Source organism: Mus caroli, unplaced genomic scaffold, assembly GCF_978045245.1.
Source record: "Mus caroli unplaced genomic scaffold, Mus_caroli_1 scaffold_19, whole genome shotgun sequence".
Taxonomy (NCBI): Eukaryota; Metazoa; Chordata; class Mammalia; order Rodentia; family Muridae; genus Mus; species Mus caroli.
Window position 1 is genome coordinate 59,858,233 of NW_028227274.1, and position 23,391 is coordinate 59,881,623.

Sequence of the window (23,391 nt, forward strand, 5' to 3'; positions counted from 1 at the left end):
AGATAGATAGTTTCTAACTATTGTACCAGTCTTCAAACTTTTCCCCCCATTTCCCCTTGATCTGGAGTGATGGCTCAGTGGTTTAGGACACTTAACTATTCCAGCAGAGCACCTGGAGATCATCCACATCAGATGGCTCTCAAGCACCTGTGACTCCAGTTCATGCGAACCAGGTCCCTCTTGCATCCATATATATGGTGCACAAAAACTCATGCATGCACACACACATGAAATAAAAATATATCATTTTTTTCATTTTAATGTTTATTTTAGGGTTGCCTTAAATGTTTACAAATCAGGCTATATTCGTGTTTCATAGCACCCGAGGGAGCTTTTGTAAACCTTAGTTCTCACACTCAATTTTCAGTAAAAAATTTTGTACCTGAAAATATGGTCAAGTCCTGTTTTATCCGTTTTAAATAAAAAATTACCTTAAGTTTTAAGCAACGTCGGTTTTACTTTGTAATATTTATTCGTACCGTTTGCATTAATATTGTATTTCTCAACATGACCCAAGACGAAACTGTTTCTTTGGGGATCGGTATAACAAATTTTACTATGCGCAATTTCCTTGTCAAGTTTTTCTGTTCATTGCATAATATTATGAAGTTCCTATCAGAATTGTTCCTTTCCAATCCAGTGTATTAAAAGGGATACGAACAGAGAGTACTAATTCCAGGTTCTTTATGCGCCCTTAAAAAAATAGGGGGAGGGGAGTTAGCAACACTTCAGGAGCCCTGGACTTTTAATTACTAGTAAGCAGTAGGGATCGCTAAAACCAACCACTTCCTAAACCTAGCTCGCCCAGGGCAGCTTTTCTCTTCCCATCAGAGGCCACGACCTATTCCGACCCCACTGTGCTGGAAAAGGGGACGGCCCCAGAGTGACCTGGGAAAAAAAAAAGGATCAAAGGCTATAAACCGCTTCAAACGCGGAAAGAAAGATCACTCGACGCCCAAGGAGACCAGAAGCTTACATTGGCCACATTTGAAAAAGAAGGTGACTCCCTAACGCGTTCTCCTGACGCACAGCAAGACACTGCCCTCGGGGTCCGAAGTGACTAACAGGTAGCACGAAGAGAGCCACCGCCGGCCGGAAGTGGAAGTGAGCCCGGGCGGAGGGGTGGAAGAGGGTGGGAAGGACAGACCGCACCGGGCCTGCGCAGTCCGCAGGCATTGCAGCGCGCAGGCGCAGCTGGGCGTGACTGGGTGACGCCGGGAGCGTGGGCTGCGCCTGTCGCGAATCCGGTTCCGCCCTCCCCTTGTCAGCCCACCCTACGGAGAGAGCGCCCGAGCTCCCTTTCCCAGAGTGCTCCGCGCCGTGAAGAAGCGGCTCCCGGGGACTGGGGGCATTTTGTGTTGGCTGGAGCTAGAGTAACAAGATGGCGGCCTCGGCGGAGTGACGGCTTCCCTCCGGGCCGGAGCCGGCGGCAGTGGTGGCAGCGGTACCGCCCGCCCTCGTTCACCGCGCCCCTTCCCCAGCCCGCGACGTCGCCGCGACCACGAAAAAAAATCAGCGGCGGCCGCCCGAGAAGAACAAGCGGCCGAGCTTCAGCAGCCGCGACCACCCTTCACGAACCGCGGCCTGGCCCTTCAGCGAGCGGCGGCGGCGGCGATCCGGCTTCTCTCTGCCGCCTGTGCGCCCCGTGACGCCGACAGAGCCTTGGGTTTAGGTTGCCCGCCGCGCTTCTCACTTCTGCCGCGGGTGGAACAGCCCCGGAGGCTTCCATCCTCTTCCTGAGGTGTCGGGGCTCGGCCCCCCGCCTCCATCTTCGCGTCTCAGGATGGCGAGCAGCAGCGGCTCCAAGGCCGAATTTATCGTCGGTGGGAAATACAAACTGGTGCGGAAGATCGGATCTGGCTCTTTTGGGGACATTTATCTAGCGATCAACATCACCAATGGCGAGGTAATCACCCGGTTTTGGGGGGGGACGTTAACGCTGGGCTTTTTTTTTCACCCCAACCCCCCTAAGTACACCGAGCCTCTTCCCACTGCACGCACGCACGCACGCACAGGGGAGTCCGGAGCGAGCCAGTTTTCCTGGCTTAGCAGCCTCCCCCACTATTTCCCTAAAAAGGGAAAAACCCGATAGAAAGTCAGGGTAAACTCTGAGGTTTCCCACCTTGTTCAAAGTGTCTCATTTGTACAATTACTTAAGATGAGAAGGGCGAAGTCGTATGATCGCCGTGGTTTTCTTTGTATTTCTTAAATTTAACCCGGATTTCTTGTTCCAGTTAGAACACTTTCCTTTAAGAAGTCTCGCCCTAACGTTCCAAGGTTGGCTGTTTTCTGCACGACTCCTTTCATTCACTTTAAATTTAGAGGACATTGGGGGGGGGGGAGGTGTTCGCCTTTGCTCCCCCCAGAAAAGTCCTTTGAGGCTGCTTGTGTTTTGTAATTACTAAGGTAGCTTTCCCATCTTTTCACGTCCTTGTGGCGATCAGAAGCAAGCATTGGTAACATTTCTTCTCGTTTCCCAAGTGAGTTTGAATCCGTAGGGATTTTGATACCACCGTCCCCTTTCCTCTTGCAGGAAGTGGCAGTGAAACTAGAATCCCAGAAGGCCAGGCATCCCCAGTTGCTGTACGAGAGCAAACTGTATAAGATTCTTCAAGGTGGGGTTGGCATCCCTCACATACGGTAAGCACCTTTGAGCACCTAGTCGAGCACAGAGGGAGTTGCGAAATGGTGAAAGGGGTTGAGGCTGGTAATTGGACCCGATGAATCGGTCTTGGTGCTGGGTCCTCCAGATTCCACAGTTAACCGTAATCGTTGGGTAATTTTTATCTCTCCCAACTTAGTTGAAATTTTGTTTGTTGCACTGCTGCGTTTAGCTTCTGTCATTTTTTCCGATTTCCAGGGCTTTCATTTGCAGTTAACTCTGCGGGTCGTCTTTGGTCCCTACGCGGAGGGTTGGCTTCTTGGTATTTTTAAGGAGATACCCTTGGTGTTCATACGTTTGTCCCCTGAAGTGGTTTTGAAGGTGTGGCTGTAACAGAGTTTAGTCTATTGGGGTTGCTCCCGGAGCTGGTTTGGGAAATGGCTGCTCTTTTGTTGTGTTTTTGTTCCAACATGTCTTCCTCCTCCGCTTAGAAAATGGCGGAGCGACGTGACTCAACCCCCATATTCCTGCCTTCTTCTCAGCTTGGAATCACAAAATAAGCTTCCTTTAGCAGCCTAAAATAGGTTAACCCTGAAAAGCCAAGAATTGAGTTTCATAAGGCCATGAGATTCTGGGGAGGGGATGGATGACATTACAGTATGTGATCTCTGCAGCAGATGCGACATAAACTTATGAAATTGTACTCATGTAAAATTCTTATTATCCCTGTCCAATGTGTTCATTGCCTTTTGCTTTTGTGAATGGTAATGTTTGCTGTGTTTCAGTGCCTACAAACTTTATGTGTAATGGCAAAAGCAGTTTTGAACAGCACCAACTGTTGAAGTCTTGTGGTCAGCTGTATAAAAGAAAGCCTCACTTGACAACAGTTTGATAAATAGTTTCAACCTGTTGAGTTATTTTGTTGGTAACATTTAAAGGGAACTAGAAGGGAAGGAATGGTAAATAGAAATAATCAGGATAGAAACTGCTCTTCCAAAGATTTTTAAATATTATTAGAATAATTTTAAATTTTGCTTTTGAAATGAACCTTTTTAAAAATTATCGTTTTAAATCTCACCCGTTTCCTAGCAGTATTAAAAGATGACATTTGCAAACAGAGTGGTAGTTGAGAATTAACTGGACGGCTACATGATGTATTCTCTCTTTCCTCCCTCTGTCCCTCCCTCTGCTCTACCTAGAATGTAGACCAACCACCTTGGGGCCTGGACCTCAGAGATCACCCTGCCTCTGCTTCCTCTGTGCTGGAAACAAAGCATTGAGCCACCCCTGGCTCCCCCACCCCCACCCCACCAATCTTAAAAGAATTGTCTTCAACCTAATACTTTTAAAAACATTTTTAAAAAAAGAAACGTTTTAATAATGTTGGGAGATAAATACACCACTGGTCGTTTGTAAATGAGCTCTTTGAAAATAATCCACATTTATGAGGCAGAGATGAAAGTGAAATTGGAGGAGATCCAAGTTTGAGTTTCTGAACATTTTTTGTCCCTACTAATATTTGCGATCATGGGAGGAAATAAGGCCCTCGGCCTCCACTGATTTGCTTTCATTGCCATTGTTTTTCCTGGAATTTCTTAGAAATACAACCAGCGGAGCCGGGCGTGGTGGCGCACGCCTTTAATCCCAGCACTCGGGAGGCAGAGACAGGCGGATTTCTGAGTTCGAGGCCAGCCTGGTCTACAAAGTGAGTGCCAGGACAGCCAGGGCTACACAGAGAAACCCTGTCTCGAAAAACCAAAAAAAAAAAAGAAATACAACCAGCCTTTATCATTTGTGTTTGATTCTTCTCATATTACTCTTAAGTTGGGAGAGTTGTAAATTAAAAAAAAAAAAAAAAAAACAGTCATTGCCTTTTCAATGCTGAACAAATGCTAATGTGTTTAGTCTAGTAGCTTATTTAAGGATCATGCAGATACCGATCATTAAGGGCAGTGGGTAATATACTAACTAAGCAAATGAATACATTGACTTGGGAGCAGACTAGTAGGTGCCTACTATATATAAAATGGTGAGTTCAGGGAGAGTTAAGGCCTTTGTAAGCTTTCTGTGGGTGTGGCTAAATAGATTAACCAGCCTTTTAAATTAAGGCTTCCTGGGAAAGGAGACTGATTTCAGGAAGAAACCTTGGTGGACTGGTTGGGGAGGGCATCCTAGACTAGAGACTAGCTGGCTTCTGGGAGTGGTTCCTAAAGCAGAGTGGTAATTAGGGAGGGCCAGAGCGTGGACTGGAGTATGCAGCCATGGGAGGAATGGCTACATAGAAACAAATGGTGGGTTGGGCTTTGGTTTTGTTTGTTTTTAATTATTTTTGAGACAAGAGTCTCATTGTACAGTGCTGGCCACCCTAGCTGAGCAGTTCCTTGGTTTTAGAGGGAAGTAGCATTTTCCCATTCTTTTTGTATATTCCTCAGTATTTCTATGTCACTTGTGCATAATAGGTAGATAGACACACACACACATATATTCAATACTAAGTTGGCTGTTAAATAGAGCAGTCTGTTTTATCCATTAGTTGGTATGATTTAAAATATATAAATTTTTACTTCATTGTACCCATCCCCCTTTCATACTTTAGTTTGTGTGCGTACTCATAATCTGTTTATAAGATTGATTTTAAGAATCTGGCATATCCTAAAAGAGAATTAGTTGTGGCCTATGAAGGTGGTAGCCTCCCTCTTCCTCTGTACCTTTTGCCCTTAGAAGTCTAGCCTTCGAGTGTGTGACATTCAGTTGTATGTACAGGAAATTGATTCCTTTGGCTTGTGGGACATCTGGAAGCTCCTCTAGAACTACTGTCACTTCTGGATTCCTTTTCTATGTGCTGTTCTCAAGTCAATTCACCTTCTCTAAAGGAAGAACAGTGTTAATAAACAAGAAGAGTTCTTACCTAAGTGGAACCGGTTAGGGATTGGATATTTGAGCTCTATATCTGCTCAAGACTCTTGAAGCTAGGGTGATCTAGAGTCAGTCTCTTAAACTCCTTAAGGCTCATCAGCTTCCTTACCAATACAATTAAAATTACTAATTTATATGTTTTTAGTTCTGTTGAGGGTGGGAGAGTGCTGAATAGAAAGAAATGTTTAGGAGGCAGCTAAGAGCATTTAAGGTTCTGCATCGAGGTCCCAGCACCTCCCAGCGTGATGGGGTTGCTCACCTGCTCTCCTGTCGTCCAGGCTTTTGCACATATATTCACATCATGACACACTTATTTTACTCCCAAGGAACAAATGGGAAATGTATTCTTCTGGGTAAGGAACTCATTTCTTCCCAGCTTTTTATGTTGGGAAGTTTTGGTGTGAATAAAGATTTCCTATTTACAGTGTTTTTGATTGCTTGATTGCAGATCTTTCCGTTCATGAGTTTTTAAGACCTGCTTCCAGGTGAATAGTTAACAAACATTTTCTTTTTTAGAGTTTGGTGCTATGTCAAAGTCTAACCATTAAATACTTTTTTATGAAACTACCTTCAAGACTAATAAATGCATCCGCTTCTGGTTACTTTTAGATTAACTCTTTAGAGAGATGTGGTAAAATATTACTTCTATAGGAAAACTGTATCTAAGAAGGTGGTTTGGATATAGGAAAATAATTTTTGCTTGTGCTTTAAAACCACATCTTCCTGCATTTGCATTTAGGAAGCATTAGTTAATATATTCACTGCTATAAGGTGTTTAAACAGTTGCAGTCTTTTTTGTTTGGTTGGTTAGTTTTTCAAGACAGGGTTTCTCTGTGTAGCCCTGGCTGTCCTGGAACTCACTCTGTAGACCAGGCTGGCCTCGAACTCAGAAATCCACCTGCCTCTGCTTCCCAAGTGCTGGGATTGAAGGTGTGTGCCACCATGCCCGGCTATAAACAGTTGCAGTCTTAACTTCTGCTTTCAAGCATGTGAAATAAGGTTGTAATGTTATAGAGGAAAACAGCTGTTGAAAGTGTTACGAAGTGAGTCTTTGAAAGAGTACCTACATACCAGTGTACAAAAAATGCTTTGTATTGTTAATTTGTGGGATGCTGTTTTTGAGCTGACAAAACCGAGAGAACATCTACTGACCCAAATTAAAAAAGAACATCTGATACAAATTAAATTTTTGAGTTCCTGGCTCTTTGTTCTCCTGAGAGCCATTATCACCTCCATGTCAAGGTCATATCATGCCTGCTCTACACTCCACGCCTTTATTTGATACTGAGAGAAACATACTCTTATTCACTATCCACACATAATTAAATTTAAAAAAAAACCACAAAATCTGGCTTAGAGTTCTGCAAATAAGAAAAAAAAAGTATAGAGAGACATTTAGAATTTGTTTCATCTTTTTGAGTCAGGGTCCCACCATGTAATGTGTCTAACCAGAAACTCAGCCTTGTGGACCAGGTTGACCCTCCTCCTCCAGAGTGTTGGGATTAAGGGTGTTCCCCACTACTTTTCACTAATTCACTCTTTAAAGTGGGTCATTAAGTTACTTGAGTATCTTTTGCAGCTACGGGGAATAAAAGTATCTACTTTGGTTAAGGCTTAGATATATTTATATATAATGAAATGCAAAGATGCTAATGTGTGTTTGAATTATTGTTGACAAATGTATGCCCTTACGGAGATAGGAGAATTATGTATATGCATTGCTTATCTCTTATAAACTACAATCTGTGACTATTTTTTAGGGTAATTTTTTTATCATAGTTGTGTGTCCTTTTTTTCTAATTTGATGAAAGACTAACAACAACAAAGCCTTCTGGTTGCTAGTTTGCTTCTCACCCTAGGCACTCTGTGAAAGTTACCTGACAGAAGAATTATGTGCTTGCAGTGCTTGAATACTCAGTTGATAACTTCAATTTGATTCTCTCGCTCAAAGACCTAGAATATTGCCATTCCCTAGTCTTGGTGAGCAGTGAGTGGAAACAGTGCAGCTGTTTTAGTAGGACTTTAAAAGTGCCATACAGAAAGAATTAGTTGAGAAGTGTTAAATGTTAAATGAAAATGGAAAAGGCAAAAGCCAACTGTATTTGAACTTAGAATTCTATAATTTTTAAGGCAGGAGGTTCAAAAACAGCCTGAGCTACATTGCTCTCAATAATAATAATAATAGCAATAATAATCTAACCAAACAAACAGAAAAGAGCTTAGTAGTTAAGAATGTGTACTGCACTTACAGGAGATCTAAGCTATATTCCCAACACCTATTATGAGTGGCTAATGACTAACTCCATCTCCAGAAAATCCAACTCCTCTGTGATCAGTCCACTTGTGGTACATGTAAATATTTTGAAAAAATAAATGAAGAACAAGAGACACGCTGCCCATGTGTTTTATACATTACCTCTTTTAATCATCACAAGAGTCCTATAAGTTGGTAGTTTCGTGTAAAAATATAGTATATGACATAGATATTTAAGGCCTTACAGGGTGATTCAGATGTGGAAAATACAGGAACAACCATACTACACTATGTAGGGTTTTAATAACTATTGCCTATCTTGCTCAGCTAATTTATCCCAATTGTTCCTAAACAATATCAGTAAGACCTTGACCTTGGAGTTGGCTCATGCCTTTAATCCCAGCACTAGGGAGGGAAGCTGGGTTAGATGGGTCTCAAGTTTGAGGCCTGACTGGTCTACAGAGTCAGTTCCAGGCCAGCCAGGGCTACCCAGAAAAACTCTTTGTTTCTGAAAAATTATAATGGATTCTTTGTGCTTAGAGTGCTATACTGTTAACCTCATACAACCAACTGATGTGATTTTTGTTGTTTGGTGAGGGAGATACCTAAAACTGAATTTAAAACATCGTGTTTTGTGTGCATTCCTACAATGTTTTGAACTCGGTCTCATTGCTAGGCTTCGAGTATAAAGAAGCTTTTACTGTGACTTCATTGTATGTGTTTGCTTTGCTTTCTCAGTCCAGCTGTATGAATATGCACTGTACATATTGAATTCTAGAAGTAATTGATGCAAGTATGGAAGTTCCTTGGCTTCTAATTGTAGTGTTCCCAGTTCTAATACTTGTATTAGACTAAGACTGGCTAATGCACTGGGCTAATGCTCTTTTGCCTTGAATACTAATGTAAAGAAACTGCTGTGTGACTGAAATTTAATGTCCCAGCACCATGTGTGGTAGAACTTACATGTAATTTCAGAATTCTAGGCCAACCTGGGCCACATGTGGGCCACAAACTTAGCCTATTATAAGTTTAATTACTATCTTAGCCATTTAAAATGTCTAGGTCAATACCAAGTAGGGGGCTGCTGTGTTGGATATTTGTGTGATGTGTGCTGTTTTTATGCTTGTTTATTTTTTAAGAGAATGGCTATAGTGGCTGAAGTATAGGTAGTATAAATTGTCCCATGTTTAATTTGTATTGCCTTTAAATGTACAGTGGAGAAATTTACAAGTGATCTTTAAGACATTGTTGTCCTGCCCTCCCTTATCTGAAATTGAAAAGCTTGGAAATAGTTGCATTAAAAGTGTGTCATATGTAATACTTGGTAAAAACGTAGCAAGAACCTTCTTGACTAGAGTTTATGCTTTTATTACTTTCATTCTCTACTTGCTCTTTTCTTCACATTCATTTATTATTTATTTTTGTTTTGTTTAATTTGAGATGGGGGTTTTACTATGTAGATAAGATGGCCTCGAACTCAAGCGCCAGCAATCTTAGCATCCCTAGTGTTGGGATTAAAGGTGTGTGCTTGTGCCACCACACCTGTCTTCCTCTGTCTGTTCTTGATGCTTTTTATTATTTATTGGCTGGAATTGGCTTTGCGGGGGGGTTGCTGTTGACACTGTGTTTAAATTATTCCTAACACCAAATTGTACTTGGTGGAATCAGTGTTTCAGTTTTGAACTTTTGCAATTTTAATCCAGAAATGAATATTATTAGCTTTAAATAAGTCTATAGTGGTTGAAACTGTCTTGGTTAAGCTAATATACTTAAACTTATAAACATGCTTATATAGCATATCCAAGTAAGTTGTATATAAAAAGCTTTTTTTTTTCCTATGAGTTTACACTGTGTAGGCACACTTCAATGAAGAGTCGATTTTTGTTTTTTGAGTATGTGTCACGAGTCAAAGCAGGTGGCACCAGTAACTTTGACTTCCTCTGAAAATTAGGACAACCATGTTTAACTCTCAAAATGAGATTGAATGTGTAAGGGCATGAGAGTTTTCTTAATTTCAAGAGGATAATAGAAAGAATAAGCTTCAAGCTAGAAGCTGGAAGCACTCAGTTGCTTTCATTGGTCAGTGTCTTAATTAGAGGTGTCAGTTTCTATGACAAAGCATCCTGGCCAAAAGCAACTTTGGGAGTTTAGCTTAGAATTCCATAGCTCAACCGAGGGAAGTCAGGGTAGGAACTTGGAGGCAAAAGCTGAGTCAAGCCATGGAGGATTGCTGCTGCTTGCTTGCTTGCTCAAACTGCTTTACAACAGCACCTAGGACCACCAGGTGGGACTTCAAGGGCCTGCACCACAGGCTTGCCCACAGCCAGTCTAGTGGGAGCATTTTACAGATTGAGATTCCCTCTTCCATATGACTCTGTCATAAGTAAAAGCTGACATAAAACTTGCCAGCATTCAGATTCAAGGGACAGATACCATTAAGGTTGTCTGTTTGAATCCAGTGAAGTGAGCCTTTCTCAGACCTTAACCATGTATAATAATTAGCCATATGACATGGGTGGAGAGATGGCTCACCATCTCTTCTTGGGTAAGAGCATTTGTTGCTCTTTGAGAGAATTGGAGCTCTATTCCAAGCACCAAGGTGGCAGCTCACAGTCATCCATACACACACGTACATATATGCAGAGTTGATTGTCTTAAGTTGGCAATCCTCGTGCCTCTGCTTCCTAAATACTGGGACTAGAGGTATAGCCCACTACTCAATACTTTCAATACTGACATGAGAAATAGTTCCCTCGAAGCCTCTCTCAACTGTTAAAATATTATGGTCATGAGCCTCCACAAATACTCCCAACTATCCTTAAGATTTCTATAACTTCTAATTAGAGTATAGAAGAAATATTAGAAATAACTTTAAGTGACAGTTTGCTAATGAAAAGCTTGGCCCGTTTAATGTGTGTGACTTATTTTTGTCATGTACAGAGTCGTACAGTCATTACTGTTATCCAGTTTTTGAGTATTTTCATCGCACTCCTCAAAGGTACCCTGAACCCATTAGCACTTATTCTCTATTTCCTTGCTGGCCACAAGACACCAACAATTTTATTTTCTGTATGTGTATGGTTAATTGTCTATTAGGAGAATACAGATCAGGGGCTTGGACATACAGTAGTGGTAAAGTGCTTGCTTGGCATCTGGGAGCCCCTGGGTTTGATCTACAGCACCCAACCAAAAGAGCAAGACAATTAATAATTTGTGATTGATATGCAGATGATAGCTGTATTTTCCACTTGCAGCGAGTATGTGTATTTTAGTACTTGAATCTCTTGACCTTCAGTTGTCTACACTTTGCCCCATAGTACTACCACTGTTAGCAGTGTTTAAAGTAGTGACAACATGAACTGCCAAAAAATTTATTCATTGTGATTTTTGTCAAACTTTAAGTAGTCTAATAAGAATGTATTGCATTAACCAAGAAAAACATAAGTAAAATAATGGATATAAAAATTTTTTTAGTGAATTAACTAGTGAAGGAGATATAAGGTAACTGATTCCTTTTTGTGTAGGAACCATACCGGTTACCTGCAGTTTATTGTGACCATTCATGCTTTCACCTGACTCAGTAAAAGTAACTTACTCTCAAGTAAAAATTGTTGTCTGAAGGCTTACTGCTCTGTCTGTTAACCTAGACCTAGTCATGGAAGCTTCTAGCCTCTGTACAATTTAATCTAGCCCTAGAATGTTTTCAGCCTCTGAGAGTTGCTGCTGAAGCTCACCCATTCTTAGTTCTTTCTGATTGATCTCTGTCTGGCTGATCTCCAAACTGACTGAATCAGTCTGGCTTCTCTTTCTTGTCCTCTCCTGAATTGTTCTGCTTGGCCTCTAACTATCTATCAATCTGTTCTGATCTTCTGGTTCCTTCTCATTCTCTGGCTTATTCTGTCTTTATCTGTGTATACTTTGTTCTTTTCGCTCTTTTTGAGCTGTCTGTAAAGTCCTCCCAGTAAAAATTCCTGGTTCCCTGCCCCTCAAGGAGCTCCCCTTTCCTCTCTTCTCTTGAGAGCTGGGCGTATCCTATTCTGTCAAACCTTTTTTTTTTTTTTTTTTTTTTTTTTTTGACATGCCACTTTGCCTGCCACATCATTTTCAAATATGGGTCCTTCATTCTACAAACTAACTTTACCTTCTTTGTTTGGGATTAAAGGTATATACTAAGGGTGTGTCTGTATTCCAGTTAGAAGAATTAAAGGTGTGTGCTAAGGGCTCACAGTAAATAACAATCTTGGTTTTCACAGTGTGATCAATTATCCTGCAACAACTCCCTTTATCGTACAATGTAAGGATCAGTCTTATTTATTTATTTTTTATTTTTTGGAACTCCGTGTTTAAGTCATCATATAAAGTTGGGATCCTGTAATTCTTTCTCTGACACATCTTATTTGACCATATATATTGCATAGTAAACAAAGAAAATTGTTAAAGAAGATATTATTCAGCTTTGTCTTGTTAGCTACTATAAACATCAGATTCATAAATAAGCAGTAGCTTGCATGGTGCTTACAGGCTTTAGGCTGATGAGAGAAGTCAAGAGTAAGTACCTAGCCAGAAGACAGTGTTCCACAACATACCCTGCTTCCTCTTTCTCCAACTCTGACATCATTTGGGGATGCTCCCTGGACCTTGGAGAACGAGATATAGAAGTCCTATTTAAGACCCATTTTCAACAGTTAATGTCAGCACTTTGCCCAGTTAAGAGTCTCCACAGTTAGCACATAACCCACTTCCAAAAGAAGCCTCTGACGGCAGCACTGGTGTGGACATTCTGATCTGCATGCAGTCTCTAGTCGGCAATACAGCAGTGGTCTGAAATTAGAGCCAATTGATGTGAGCTTTATTTGTATTTCCTAAATCTCTTGAATATCACTTTTGAAATACACTACAGTTCTGATGGATGGTATTGAAGCAATGATAGTATTGAGTATCTGAGACCATTAATTGAAATAAACAACTTCAAAAACAGAAATACCAGCCTTCTGATCTGCATATAGTCTCCAGTCAGCAATATAACAGTGCAAGCTTCCCTAGCAGGGCCTGAGTTCCCAAACCACCAGCTTTCCTTCCTGGGAACATTATACCTTTGTATTCTTGTGTTAATACTGACGCTATTTATCAACAGTGTAGCATAGTAGAGCAAAACTGTAAAAAAAGAATTAGCATTAAAATACCTAAGAAGTAGTATCCTAGATACCTGTAAGTAATGCTTTTTCTGGGCCTTTGAGACAGGATCTTATCTTACCCTGGAGCATAGGCTGGACTCAAGCTCTACCTCAGGCTCCTGAAGGCTGGTGTTACATTCACAGATTTTATTTTTCAAAAAATCTTGGCTTTAGTACCTATTGGTATTAGCAAAGAAACTATGCCAGGTTAGGCTTTTATGTCATTTATACCAATTTTAGTTTTTTCTGGAGACAAAGGCTTGCTGTATATAGCCAGGTTGGTTCCATATTATTTCAGAGGAGAACCTGTGTTTGCAGACATTAAAATGTGAAAAGACTTAGGGTAGTAAGTTCTAGTCCTTAGAACAGATAAAATTAACAGTAATCGCACTTGAGTTATTGGGGAGTTCACTTAATGTACATTTATAGCACTGGATAGGTAAATGGTTCTTCTCAAGCAGATAAATCTAATCATGTGTGCCAATATACTTTTATAATATAAACTAAACAAAAATGTGATTTCTTTGCAAAGAAGGACAAACAACTAAGTGCAATTTGGTGTAAAGGGAGACATGAGCGAATGATAAGCCTTTCTGAGGTGTGGGGTGGCTGGTGGAGGCACTTCTTCATTACAGAGAATTTGTCCCAGGTCAGGAGAAAGGATGCAAAATGCTACAAAATTGAGCTGTGCTGATGAGTTTGTGTGTGTGTGTAACAGTATAGTTGATTATTCAGTTTGTTTTGTGACTAGAGGAAAGGTTACCTTAAATAAACAATATCAGTCATCTGGCTTTGAGACAGGATCTTCTTAACTGAGAATGGCTTAAAACTCATCAATTCTCCTTAGTTTCTCAGGTGTGAGCTACCATGCCTAAGAAATTGTTTCAAGCCTTAACCTTAAAAACAGTTTAAATGTTAGGATGTTAAGTGCTCACTCATGTTTGTACTGACTCCTTTCTTGTATTGCTAGGTGGTATGGGCAAGAAAAAGACTATAACGTGCTAGTCATGGATCTCCTGGGACCCAGCCTCGAAGACCTCTTCAACTTCTGTTCAAGGAGGTTCACTATGAAGACTGTACTTATGTTAGCTGACCAGGTATGCAAACTTTTGACAAAACAGACAGACGAGAAAGGTTGTTTATAAAATAGCAATATTTCATAGAATTGGGTTGTTTTTAGGTTTTGTTTAGTTTTTTGTTTGTTTGTTTGGTTGGTTGGTTTTTTTGTACGTGGTGGCACAGACTCTTAAAGTACCAGCATTCAGGCAACTGAAGAGGAGTTACCTGTCCAGCCTGGGCTTTATAAAAGATCCTGTTTATGATAATCAAAGAACAGCAAGGAACTCCCCCCCCCCCATTCCCTTAATAAATAACTGATAGGCACCCAAATAACTAAATGATTCTAGTCAAATTGATGCTTAAGGTAAAAAAAGTCTGAACTCGGTGTGGTGGCACACACCTTTAATCCCAGCACTCAGGAGGCGGAGGCAGGCTGATTTCTGAGTTCAAGGCCAGCCTGGTCTACAGAGTGAGTTCCAGGACAGCCTGGACTACACAGAGAAGCTGTTTCTGTTTCAAAAAAAAAAACAAAACAAAACAAGGTAAAAAAAAAGTCTGAAAGTACTAATAGCATTAAAACAAATCCCTAAGTTTGCCTCTTGGTAGCCCAGCTAGCTTCAAACTCCTTAGGTTTTACCACTGGAGAAACTAAAGTAGATAAAACAGCCCTTTCTAGGAGCCTAAAGTCAAGAAGAGAAAAGTACGAAAACAAGTTAGTCAAGGTTCTGTGGTAGAAGAGTCAACACTAGTAACGGGGAAAGAATAGGAAAGGATTGAAGCAAAGGCCTTCTTGCAATGTAGTTCTTGGCAGTTATTCTTTCTTGGTATGGAGGGCCCAGAGAGATGCACCTGCCTTTGCCTTCTGAGGGCTGGGACTAAGCGAGTGCCACCACATCCAGGAGCCCATGTATTTAATCATTTCTACTTAAAACAGGTCAAACGCCATTACTAGTTTAGACCTGAATAGCCAGCAGGCTTGAAATAATAAATGGGGGGCTTTGTTGCTGTCATTACAGACTCTTAAGTGATCTGGCCTGCTGGAGTGCTTGAGAAACTCATGCTGCTTGCTTTTATCTTATCACCTCTTCTACCCCTTTTCTTTTTCAGATGATCAGTAGAATTGAATATGTGCATACAAAGAATTTTATACACAGAGACATTAAACCAGATAACTTCCTAATGGGTATTGGGCGTCACTGTAATAAGGTTAGTTAAATGCTCTTTGCATGAAAGAACAAAGAGTAAGATATTGATATGAATTGCGTTGATAAAACTTGTAAGTCTTTAAAAAGCCATAGTAAATTGAATATGCTGTAATTTACTTAAGAGATTGTGCTAGAGATAAATCAGTTAACTCTATTAACTTAGTAACTTGAAATATGTTGCTCTACAATTGATCCAACCAAGGTTAGTTTATTTATGTGAAAATAATAAAATTCCAAGGGCTTTTTAATGAGATTTAATCAACTATACTTAACTTAGACAATTGTATCTAGTTTTCATTCACTTAAATAGTGAAAACACTTACATATAATCCTTCCTGAATGAAACAAGTCAGATTTTTAACCTTAGACTCTAAAGTGTGGGTTTTGTAATACATGCACTTGTGCCAGTGTGGCAGCCACCAACCCATCTGTCACTATGGCTGAGGGGGTTGGTACTGAGAGCTCTTCAGTCCTTGGATTGGTGTATGTAAAAGAATAACTCTTGGGCCCGCTTCAGAAGTAGCTTACAGTTTATTACTTGGGTTTCGGGTTGGGTGAGTTCTCCACCCTCCTCCATGCTGTTACAGGACAATACTGAGTGTTGAATCGAACATCTGTGTAGCAACATGAGTGCTTACTGGGGTTCCTGCTGATTGCTCCGCATATGGGTGGTTAGGTTAGGACGCATGATTGCAGTTAGAAACTAATAATATTGAAATTTTGTCTGCAATGCTTAGTTTTATTGAGTGAATTGCTTTCTTTATTCATTCAATGTTGAGCTCGGGCAGACAGGCAGCATTGGCAATGCACGAAGCATGTTCCAATCTCATGATCTCAGAAATTCTCAACTTCAGGACAAACTGGGGGGAGGGGGCTTTTTTTTTTGTTTGTTTGTTTTTTGGAAGGAAACTTCCCATTTGTCAGGCAGGTAGGGGGTGTGGTGTTTTAGGTGCAGCTGTAAATGTTTACCTTTGTTTGCCTGTATGAATGCCAACTGGGAGCCATTATTAGAACTGGTGTTACTTGTTAATGCTAGAGATTAATGTTGGTCTGTCCAAGTTTTAGGAAATTAGGTTTTTCACTTAATTTCATATATTGAAGGGCTTTTCAGCCTTATAATTTATCTTGCATCCCCAAGTTGCATATAAAGAAATGTACCTTCTCTCTTTGAAGCATCCAGGTTCTTCGTTATTACCATAAAACCTGGTAATTGGTTGGAAAAAAATTGTCGGTCTTAATTTTTTTCTCCTGCAGTTTTGGTAGTTTGACTCTTCTTTTGGCCATTTCCCAGCCCTCTCCTTCCTGTTTCCTTGTCCTTAAACCCCCGATATGCCCACGTGACCCCTGTTCTGCATAGTGACAGAGCAGTGAGTATACATGGCTTTTGCCTTTACTTTAACAGTGGCCTAGATAGTAACACCTCACATTCTTTCCCCCGTCTTAGGAACAGTGCGTTTAACCACATAGATAGTTGTCTTGGGAAGTCTATTTTTAGAATCTGTGTCCTCAGTACAGATAGGAAGATGATTTGTAGCACTGCTTACCTGTAGCAGTTTTGAGAGAGACCATAGGACCGAAGTGAAGTGCTTCATTTATGATTCAAATAGAAATGTTCCTCTTGGACACTTACTTCAGTGTCTTGTTTCCGTAGTTGGGGGTTGTTTTTGGTGTTTTCAGTACTACTGTAGTTTGAAAGTGCCCATTGTGTAAGACTGGCTCCTTCAGTCAGCTTGTACCAGTAGATTTGTATACACAACGGATAGGCTTGATGGGGTGGGGGCAGCTTCCGAGTTTGGTTTTTTGAAGTTAAATTTCTTACTTGGAAATTGTTCTGAATTTGATATTGGAGTAGCTGCTCCAATCTTAGTGAATTTGCTCATCTATTCCAGTAATCGGCCCTGCATGGTTTTAAAAATAAATTTTAAGGTGACTAAATGCCTTCTACCTCTTCCTTACTGAAGATTTTTCCCCCATACATTCTTTTGGGGGGGAAGGGCAGATTGTGGTTTTAAAGATTGCAGATCCAAATTCCCCATTTTTTATTTAAAAATTAAAGAGCCAAATGTCACCATTGATATCCCTGTTTCAGGCAGTGACACAATCATAGTGGCATTAAAATCTAAGTATTCTAGAATTCAGTGTTCTTGAGCATGTGATTTTTATTTGGAAAACTGAGAAGCTACAGTGCTTGGTGGAAGAAGGATGGCATTTGGCTACCCTGTTCTTTCTCTAATGCCTCGGTGTTGCCTGTCTGCGCCGGCCATTGTTGCAATGTACGCAATACTGTTTGATGCACTGCCACCTCTATTGTCTGTTCAGTGTTTAGAATCTCCAGTGGGGAAGAGGAAAAGAAGCATGACTGTTAGTCCTTCTCAGGACCCATCTTTCTCAGGATTAAACCAGGTCTGAAACTGTCTCCTATTCCAACCTCAACCCCAAATTCATGTGCTTTTCTTTCTTATTGTTTTAATTACTTTTATTTAATTCTGGGGAATATAGATCTTGCTCAAGCATCTCTTATGTTGGCATTATTCAGACATACTTGGCAAACATGTAACATTACTAAGATATTTTCATGGCTTTTGCTTAAAACTTTTAAAGCTTAGATCAAGCCTGAATGAAAATAGGATATTGTCATTGTTTTAGATTGCTAACATTGATATGAGGAAATGCTGTTAAGTTTAGTGTTGGAAACTTTACTTAAATAAAAGTTAGGTAGACTAGGTTAAAAATGTGCTTGGAGTCGGAGAACTTAATACACAAATTGAGTCTCACTGTGCTGTAGTAAATCTGTAGTGAGCTCTGCTGTGCTGTCCTCTCCTTCCCTAAGAGCCTCCAGTAAGTATAGGTCAGGTTTCACAGCCAGTATTTCTCAAACTTGATTCTGAAAACAGGCTGTCAGTCCAGTTCTACCAAATGGCTGCATTCTCTGCTCTAGACTAAACGACACTGTATTCATAATAGTAACAATTTAAGGAGTAAAGAAACTAAGTGGTCACTGACCATTAGTAACACAATAACTGAATATATGACCTGATTTAGATTTGGGCAGGCTAAACAACCCAGTAAGCTAATTTACTTTACATTTTATTTACTTATCTAGAAATTGTAGTCTTTCCCCCCCATGTGATATTTTTGTTTTTGTTTTGAGGCCAGGTCTCTGTAGCCCAGTTGGCCTAGAACTTAATATGTACGTGGGCTGGCCTCAAATTGAGAGCCATCCCACCTGCCTACCTGTGCCAGTGTGCCAGAATGAATTGTTTGTTTGTTTTGGTTTTCAAGACAGAGCTTCTATGTGTGGAGACCAGGCTGGCCTGGAGAAGTCAGATCTACCTGCAACTACCTTCTTAGTGCTGGAATTAAAGGTGTACACCACCACCACCCAGCTCCAATATGAGTTTTTATAGAGACAAAGGAACCTTTACTTTAAGGATGTGAATTTTGGTGTTTCTGGAACCAACAAGTCTTTAGTTTTGATACTGTATTCTCTGAAAAGATTATGTTGGCATAAATCACCAAAAAGTGAAGGACTGTGCAGAACTGTGCACTGGTTTACTCATCTAAATCACCTTTCACTGATTGTCTGAACTACCCCCCTGTTTTTTGATTTTTGGTGTGTTCAGTAGTGTTGAGGGGCTAGCCTCCTACTGTTGAACAAGGTTTCGGATACTTGAAATACCACTATTGGACTGAGTTGTGACACATGCCTGTAATCCAGGAGGAGGAGGAGGAGAATCACCAAAGTTCCAGGCCAGGACTAGTTGCATAGGGAGTTCCAGATAGCCTAGGGTGTTAGTTGCATAACCAAGACTGCTTCTCAATAAATAACCCCCAAACACCTTACTGCTGCGGCTTAATCTTGGTTAGGGGTAAGAGCACATGACTTAATGCATTCACTATAAGAGGAAACAGTTTGTAAAAACTTAATAGCCTGATTTTTTACTTACCCACCCATCTGTATATTTTGCTTACATTTTGTAGCATGACTGCTTGATAATCTAAATGCTTTAATATTAGTAAATCCTATACAAGCTAGTTAAGTTGCAGATAATTACTATAAGCTCATGGAGTAACTTGTCCCACCAATGAAGATTGCCTGTGTCTTTGCAGGTGCAGTTCTTATGCTTAACTGATACTGACTTTCCTTACTTGGTTCTCTCCCTTTATGCAGTTTCTTATTAAAGATTGGGCATTTGAGGAGGTAGTATTTGCTCTGGGTTTTTTTGTGTACTTTATATTTTTTGTTTTTAATACTGTTTCCTCATTTTTATAGAGGAGATAACTTTTGAGTGCTGGATTTCTTGAATCAGTCTTTGTTGTTTACACAGTGTCTGCTTATTGAGTGCCAGCTGTCAGACACATTACATCCACATTAGCTCACTTCCCCTTCTCTGAAAACCTGAAGGGAATAACAAGACTTGTTTTAAATACCATGAAGCTGAATATCCTTTGCTAATTTTTCTGTTTTCAGAGTAAGTCTGCAGAACTGTATGCTTATTTACTATTAGTATACTGATGGTGGTTTTCATACTCAGATCAGTGTGAGCTGTATGTATTAAAGTGCTTTCCCATATTCCTAAATAACTTGATTGCTTAGAGAGTTTAATACTAGGCTTACAATATATCTCTCATTAGTCTTGTATTATAGTAGACCAAATGAAAGTATAGTTCATAATAGCTGGCAGAAACAGGTTTTACTTTAGTTGGGGGTGGAGGGTGTCTCACTATGTAGCACTGACTAACCTGGAACCCTCCTTGTAGAGCAGGCTCTCCTTGAAGGAAGAGATCTGCCTGTCTCTGCCACTCCAATGCTGGGAATAAAGGCATGTGCTGTTACCCTTGGCTGATATTAATTCAAGTAGAGATACTTTGCTTATATGTTTAAAAGATGAAGTTAACACATTTCCTAAAGCATCACAGATCCCACACTGGCAGAAAAGGCCCAGAACTTTAACAAAAAGAAGAATAAAGTATAGATATAGTTAGAAAAGAGACACTTTTACATGTGTTCTATGTACACATAGAAATATCTAGCTTGATAATGTTGGAGATAGAATTTTATTATAGCATAGTATGGTAAGTAGGGCGTTTATAGAAGTTAAAACTTCAAATACATTGGTAAACAGAAATGAGTTTTACCTTTTCATCAAAAAGTAGGTTTCCCTTTCAAAACTTCAGTTTTGTAAGCCAAATTTGAATTACTTAATGTGCTGTTAGTACTTTATTTCTGGGATACCATGTAGATTATATACAACTAAACATTTTCTTCTAAAATGCTAATGTGATTTGGGTTAGTTTATTTAAGCAGATAATTTGTAAGCCATCTTAATTTAAATGCTATGCTTTTAATTTTTGGATTAACATTTTATATTTTTCAGATATCTTGTGAAACAATGTAATGCATGCTTTTTTATTTTATAATGTTTTATTAACAGTATCAGACTTTGAGAATTATGTCATTGAAATAATTAGCTTTCTATTGACACACTGAAGAGTGCTCTCTGTGGATGAGAAGATACCTAGAAAGCTGTGCATAGATTTGAAGCATGCTTGTTTTATCCATAAAAATGGGCTGTCAAGTTTCATGAGCATCCTTGACAACTCTGCTGTGGAACATATATATTCTTACTGTGAGAAGACAGGCTAGTGTGGGTATAAGAATTGGGCAGATGAAGTTACACGCATAAGGATAGATTACTAGGTATAGTGAATGGAGGGGTGGCTGTTACTTACTGGTGAAGAATAGTAAAGGCTTATTGGGATGTTAAATCTATAATCTGTTTCATTTAAACTACATTTTGATATTTGAAAATACTAATGAATAAGAGATTGTTTAAGAACAAGGTTAGAAACCTAATGTTTCTTTATTTCTCTTTTAAAGTTATTCCTTATTGATTTTGGTTTGGCCAAAAAGTACAGAGACAACAGGACAAGGCAACACATACCATACAGAGAAGATAAAAACCTCACTGGCACTGCCCGATATGCCAGCATCAATGCACATCTTGGTATTGAGCAGAGGTGAGTCTTATCAAATCCAAATTCAAGGCAGACTATTGATGGCTTTTCTTGAGTTTGTGTTTACGTTTCTTACTGTCTTATGATCCTTCGTGGCTGAGGATCTAAGGCATTGCTTACTGTCTTACCCTTGCTGTTAGCTAGTGCACAGAAGCCAGTTCAGTTCATCAGGGCTTTTGATTTTTTCTCTCGAGTGTTGTCATAGAAAGTTAAATGTCTAGTATAATGGCATATACCTGCAATCTTAACACTAGGAGACTGAGGCAGGATGTTTGTTAATGATTCAAGGTCCTTCTTTCTGGGCTACAGGACAAGGAATAGATTTAGCTAGGTTCTACATTATGAGACCCTATCTAAAAAGGGAAGGAATGAAAAAGGAATGGAAGTTGAAAACATAAGTATTTTGACAATTTCTTTTGAGGTTTAACATGCCTACTTTGTTTGTTTGTTTGTTTGTTTTCAAGACAGGGTTTTTCTGTATAGCCCTGGCTGTCCTGGAACTCACTCTGTAGACCAGGCTGGCCTCAAACTCAGAAATCCGCCTGCCTCTGCCTCCTGAGTGCTGGGATTAAAGGCATGCACCACCACTGCCCGGCTTTCAGGGTTTTTTGTTTGGTTGTTTGGTTTGGTTTGTTTTTTTGATACAGGGTTTCTCTGTACATCTCTGGCCTTTAGGAGTTGCAAAATTCAGACATCTCTTCTTGTTTTTCATTTGTTACCTTTTAGAGTGTTGTCTAGCTATGTTGGCATTCTTTTTAAAAACAGAGTTTCAAGTTCTATGACAGTCTTCAGTAGTTAACCCTAAGTAGTTAACAATCTATTTTGAACATTATTACTCTAATTGCCCAATTTTGTAAGACACCAAATAGATCTTTATCTTCATTTGTGAGCATTTCTTTTCTTTTGTGTACAGTGTTTGGCTTTCATGTTTTCCCATAATCTGGTTTATAAAATAATGTTCTCTTTTCTAGTCGCCGAGATGACATGGAATCTTTAGGATATGTTTTGATGTATTTTAATAGAACCAGTCTGCCGTGGCAAGGACTGAAGGTACAGTAGCCTCTAATTACTGAGGGTAATTGAAGAAAAAATAATGAGGCAGGTGATCCCAGAATTTGGGAGTTGAAATAGGCCTAGTAAACTAAAAGCAGCCTAGGCAACATAAGGAGCCCCTCCATCTTAGAGGGAAGAAGAGACCTTTGTAAGGGGAGAGGAGGAAAGGAAGAAAAATAGCAGGAAGGTGTTTTCTAAATCTGAGGTACAGCCAAAGCCTGTAACCTAAATTTAACCATTTTAGTAGGAAATTAGTTAAAAGCAATTGTTTGGTTTTTTGTGCTGGTAGTCATTGGTGACCACTAGCCTTATCAAGGTGCACTCACAGGTGGGGTTTTGATGTGGGGTGTGTGTAAGTCAGTCAGTAGTATAGGATTTAACAGCTATTTTGAACCTTTAAAGGAAAACAGTAAAATGCCCAGTTCTTTCATGCATCACATTATCCAATATGAACTTGATTCCATGCACTTCTTTACTTAGTTCTCACATACTGAATCTCGAGTATACGTCTCTGTTCACTGAGTTTAGTTGCTATACTTCTTCTAAGCATTAAATCAATTTATCTTTGCATTCTTCCTTTTCTTATAGGCTGCAACAAAGAAACAAAAATATGAAAAGATTAGTGAAAAGAAGATGTCCACTCCTGTTGAGGTGTTGTGTAAGGTAAGTGTGCATGATGAATGTGTAAAGAAAGTTAATGTGAGCCAAATGTGGTGGTGTACACCTTTGATTGCAGCACTCAAGAGGCAGAGACAGTCTTGGTCTGTATACATAGCAAGTTCTATGCATCCAGAGCTAAAGTAGTAAGACTAAATAAATGATTTGGGCTGGAGAAATGGCTCAGTTGGGTTTAAGAGGTGCTAGGTGTGTTGTTGCACTTGTACCTTTAATGCCAGCATTCTATAGTCAGAGTCAGGTTAAAGTATGACTGCCCAGATGATGGAGAGAGATCCTTTCTCCAAAAAAATCAAAACCAAACAAAAAACAGACAAAAATGGTAGTTGCTACTCTTTCCGGGGATGCAGTTCATTTCCCAGTGTGTACATTGGATGGTTACCAGTCAAGCTTCACACGCTCTTTTCTGTCTTTGGCCTTTCTGGGCACCAAGTA

General features: G+C 39.9%; 1 protein-coding gene across 5 annotated transcripts in view; it reads left to right on the forward strand.

The window, feature by feature from the left end:
* Window positions 1-1,264: 1,264 nt before the first annotated feature.
* Csnk1a1 (casein kinase 1 alpha 1) overlaps window positions 1,265-23,391 on the forward strand; it is a 32,741-nt gene continuing 10,614 nt past the window's right edge. For 2 of the 5 annotated variants that reach the window (XM_021150253.3, XM_021150255.3), the window contains exons 1-8: window positions 1,267-1,906; window positions 2,534-2,640; window positions 13,917-14,043; window positions 15,113-15,211; window positions 17,530-17,613; window positions 21,092-21,231; window positions 22,200-22,278; window positions 22,870-22,944. In XM_021150253.3, coding sequence (XP_021005912.1) covers window positions 1,784-1,906; window positions 2,534-2,640; window positions 13,917-14,043; window positions 15,113-15,211; window positions 17,530-17,613; window positions 21,092-21,231; window positions 22,200-22,278; window positions 22,870-22,944 — 834 coding nt within the window. In that variant the 5' untranslated portion in view covers window positions 1,267-1,783. Of the gene's footprint in view, window positions 1,907-2,533; window positions 2,641-13,916; window positions 14,044-15,112; window positions 15,212-17,529; window positions 17,614-21,091; window positions 21,232-22,199; window positions 22,279-22,869; window positions 22,945-23,391 lie in introns of all 5 variants that reach the window. The other 3 variants (XM_021150254.3, XM_021150259.3, XM_021150257.3) reach the window with 3 other exon arrangements.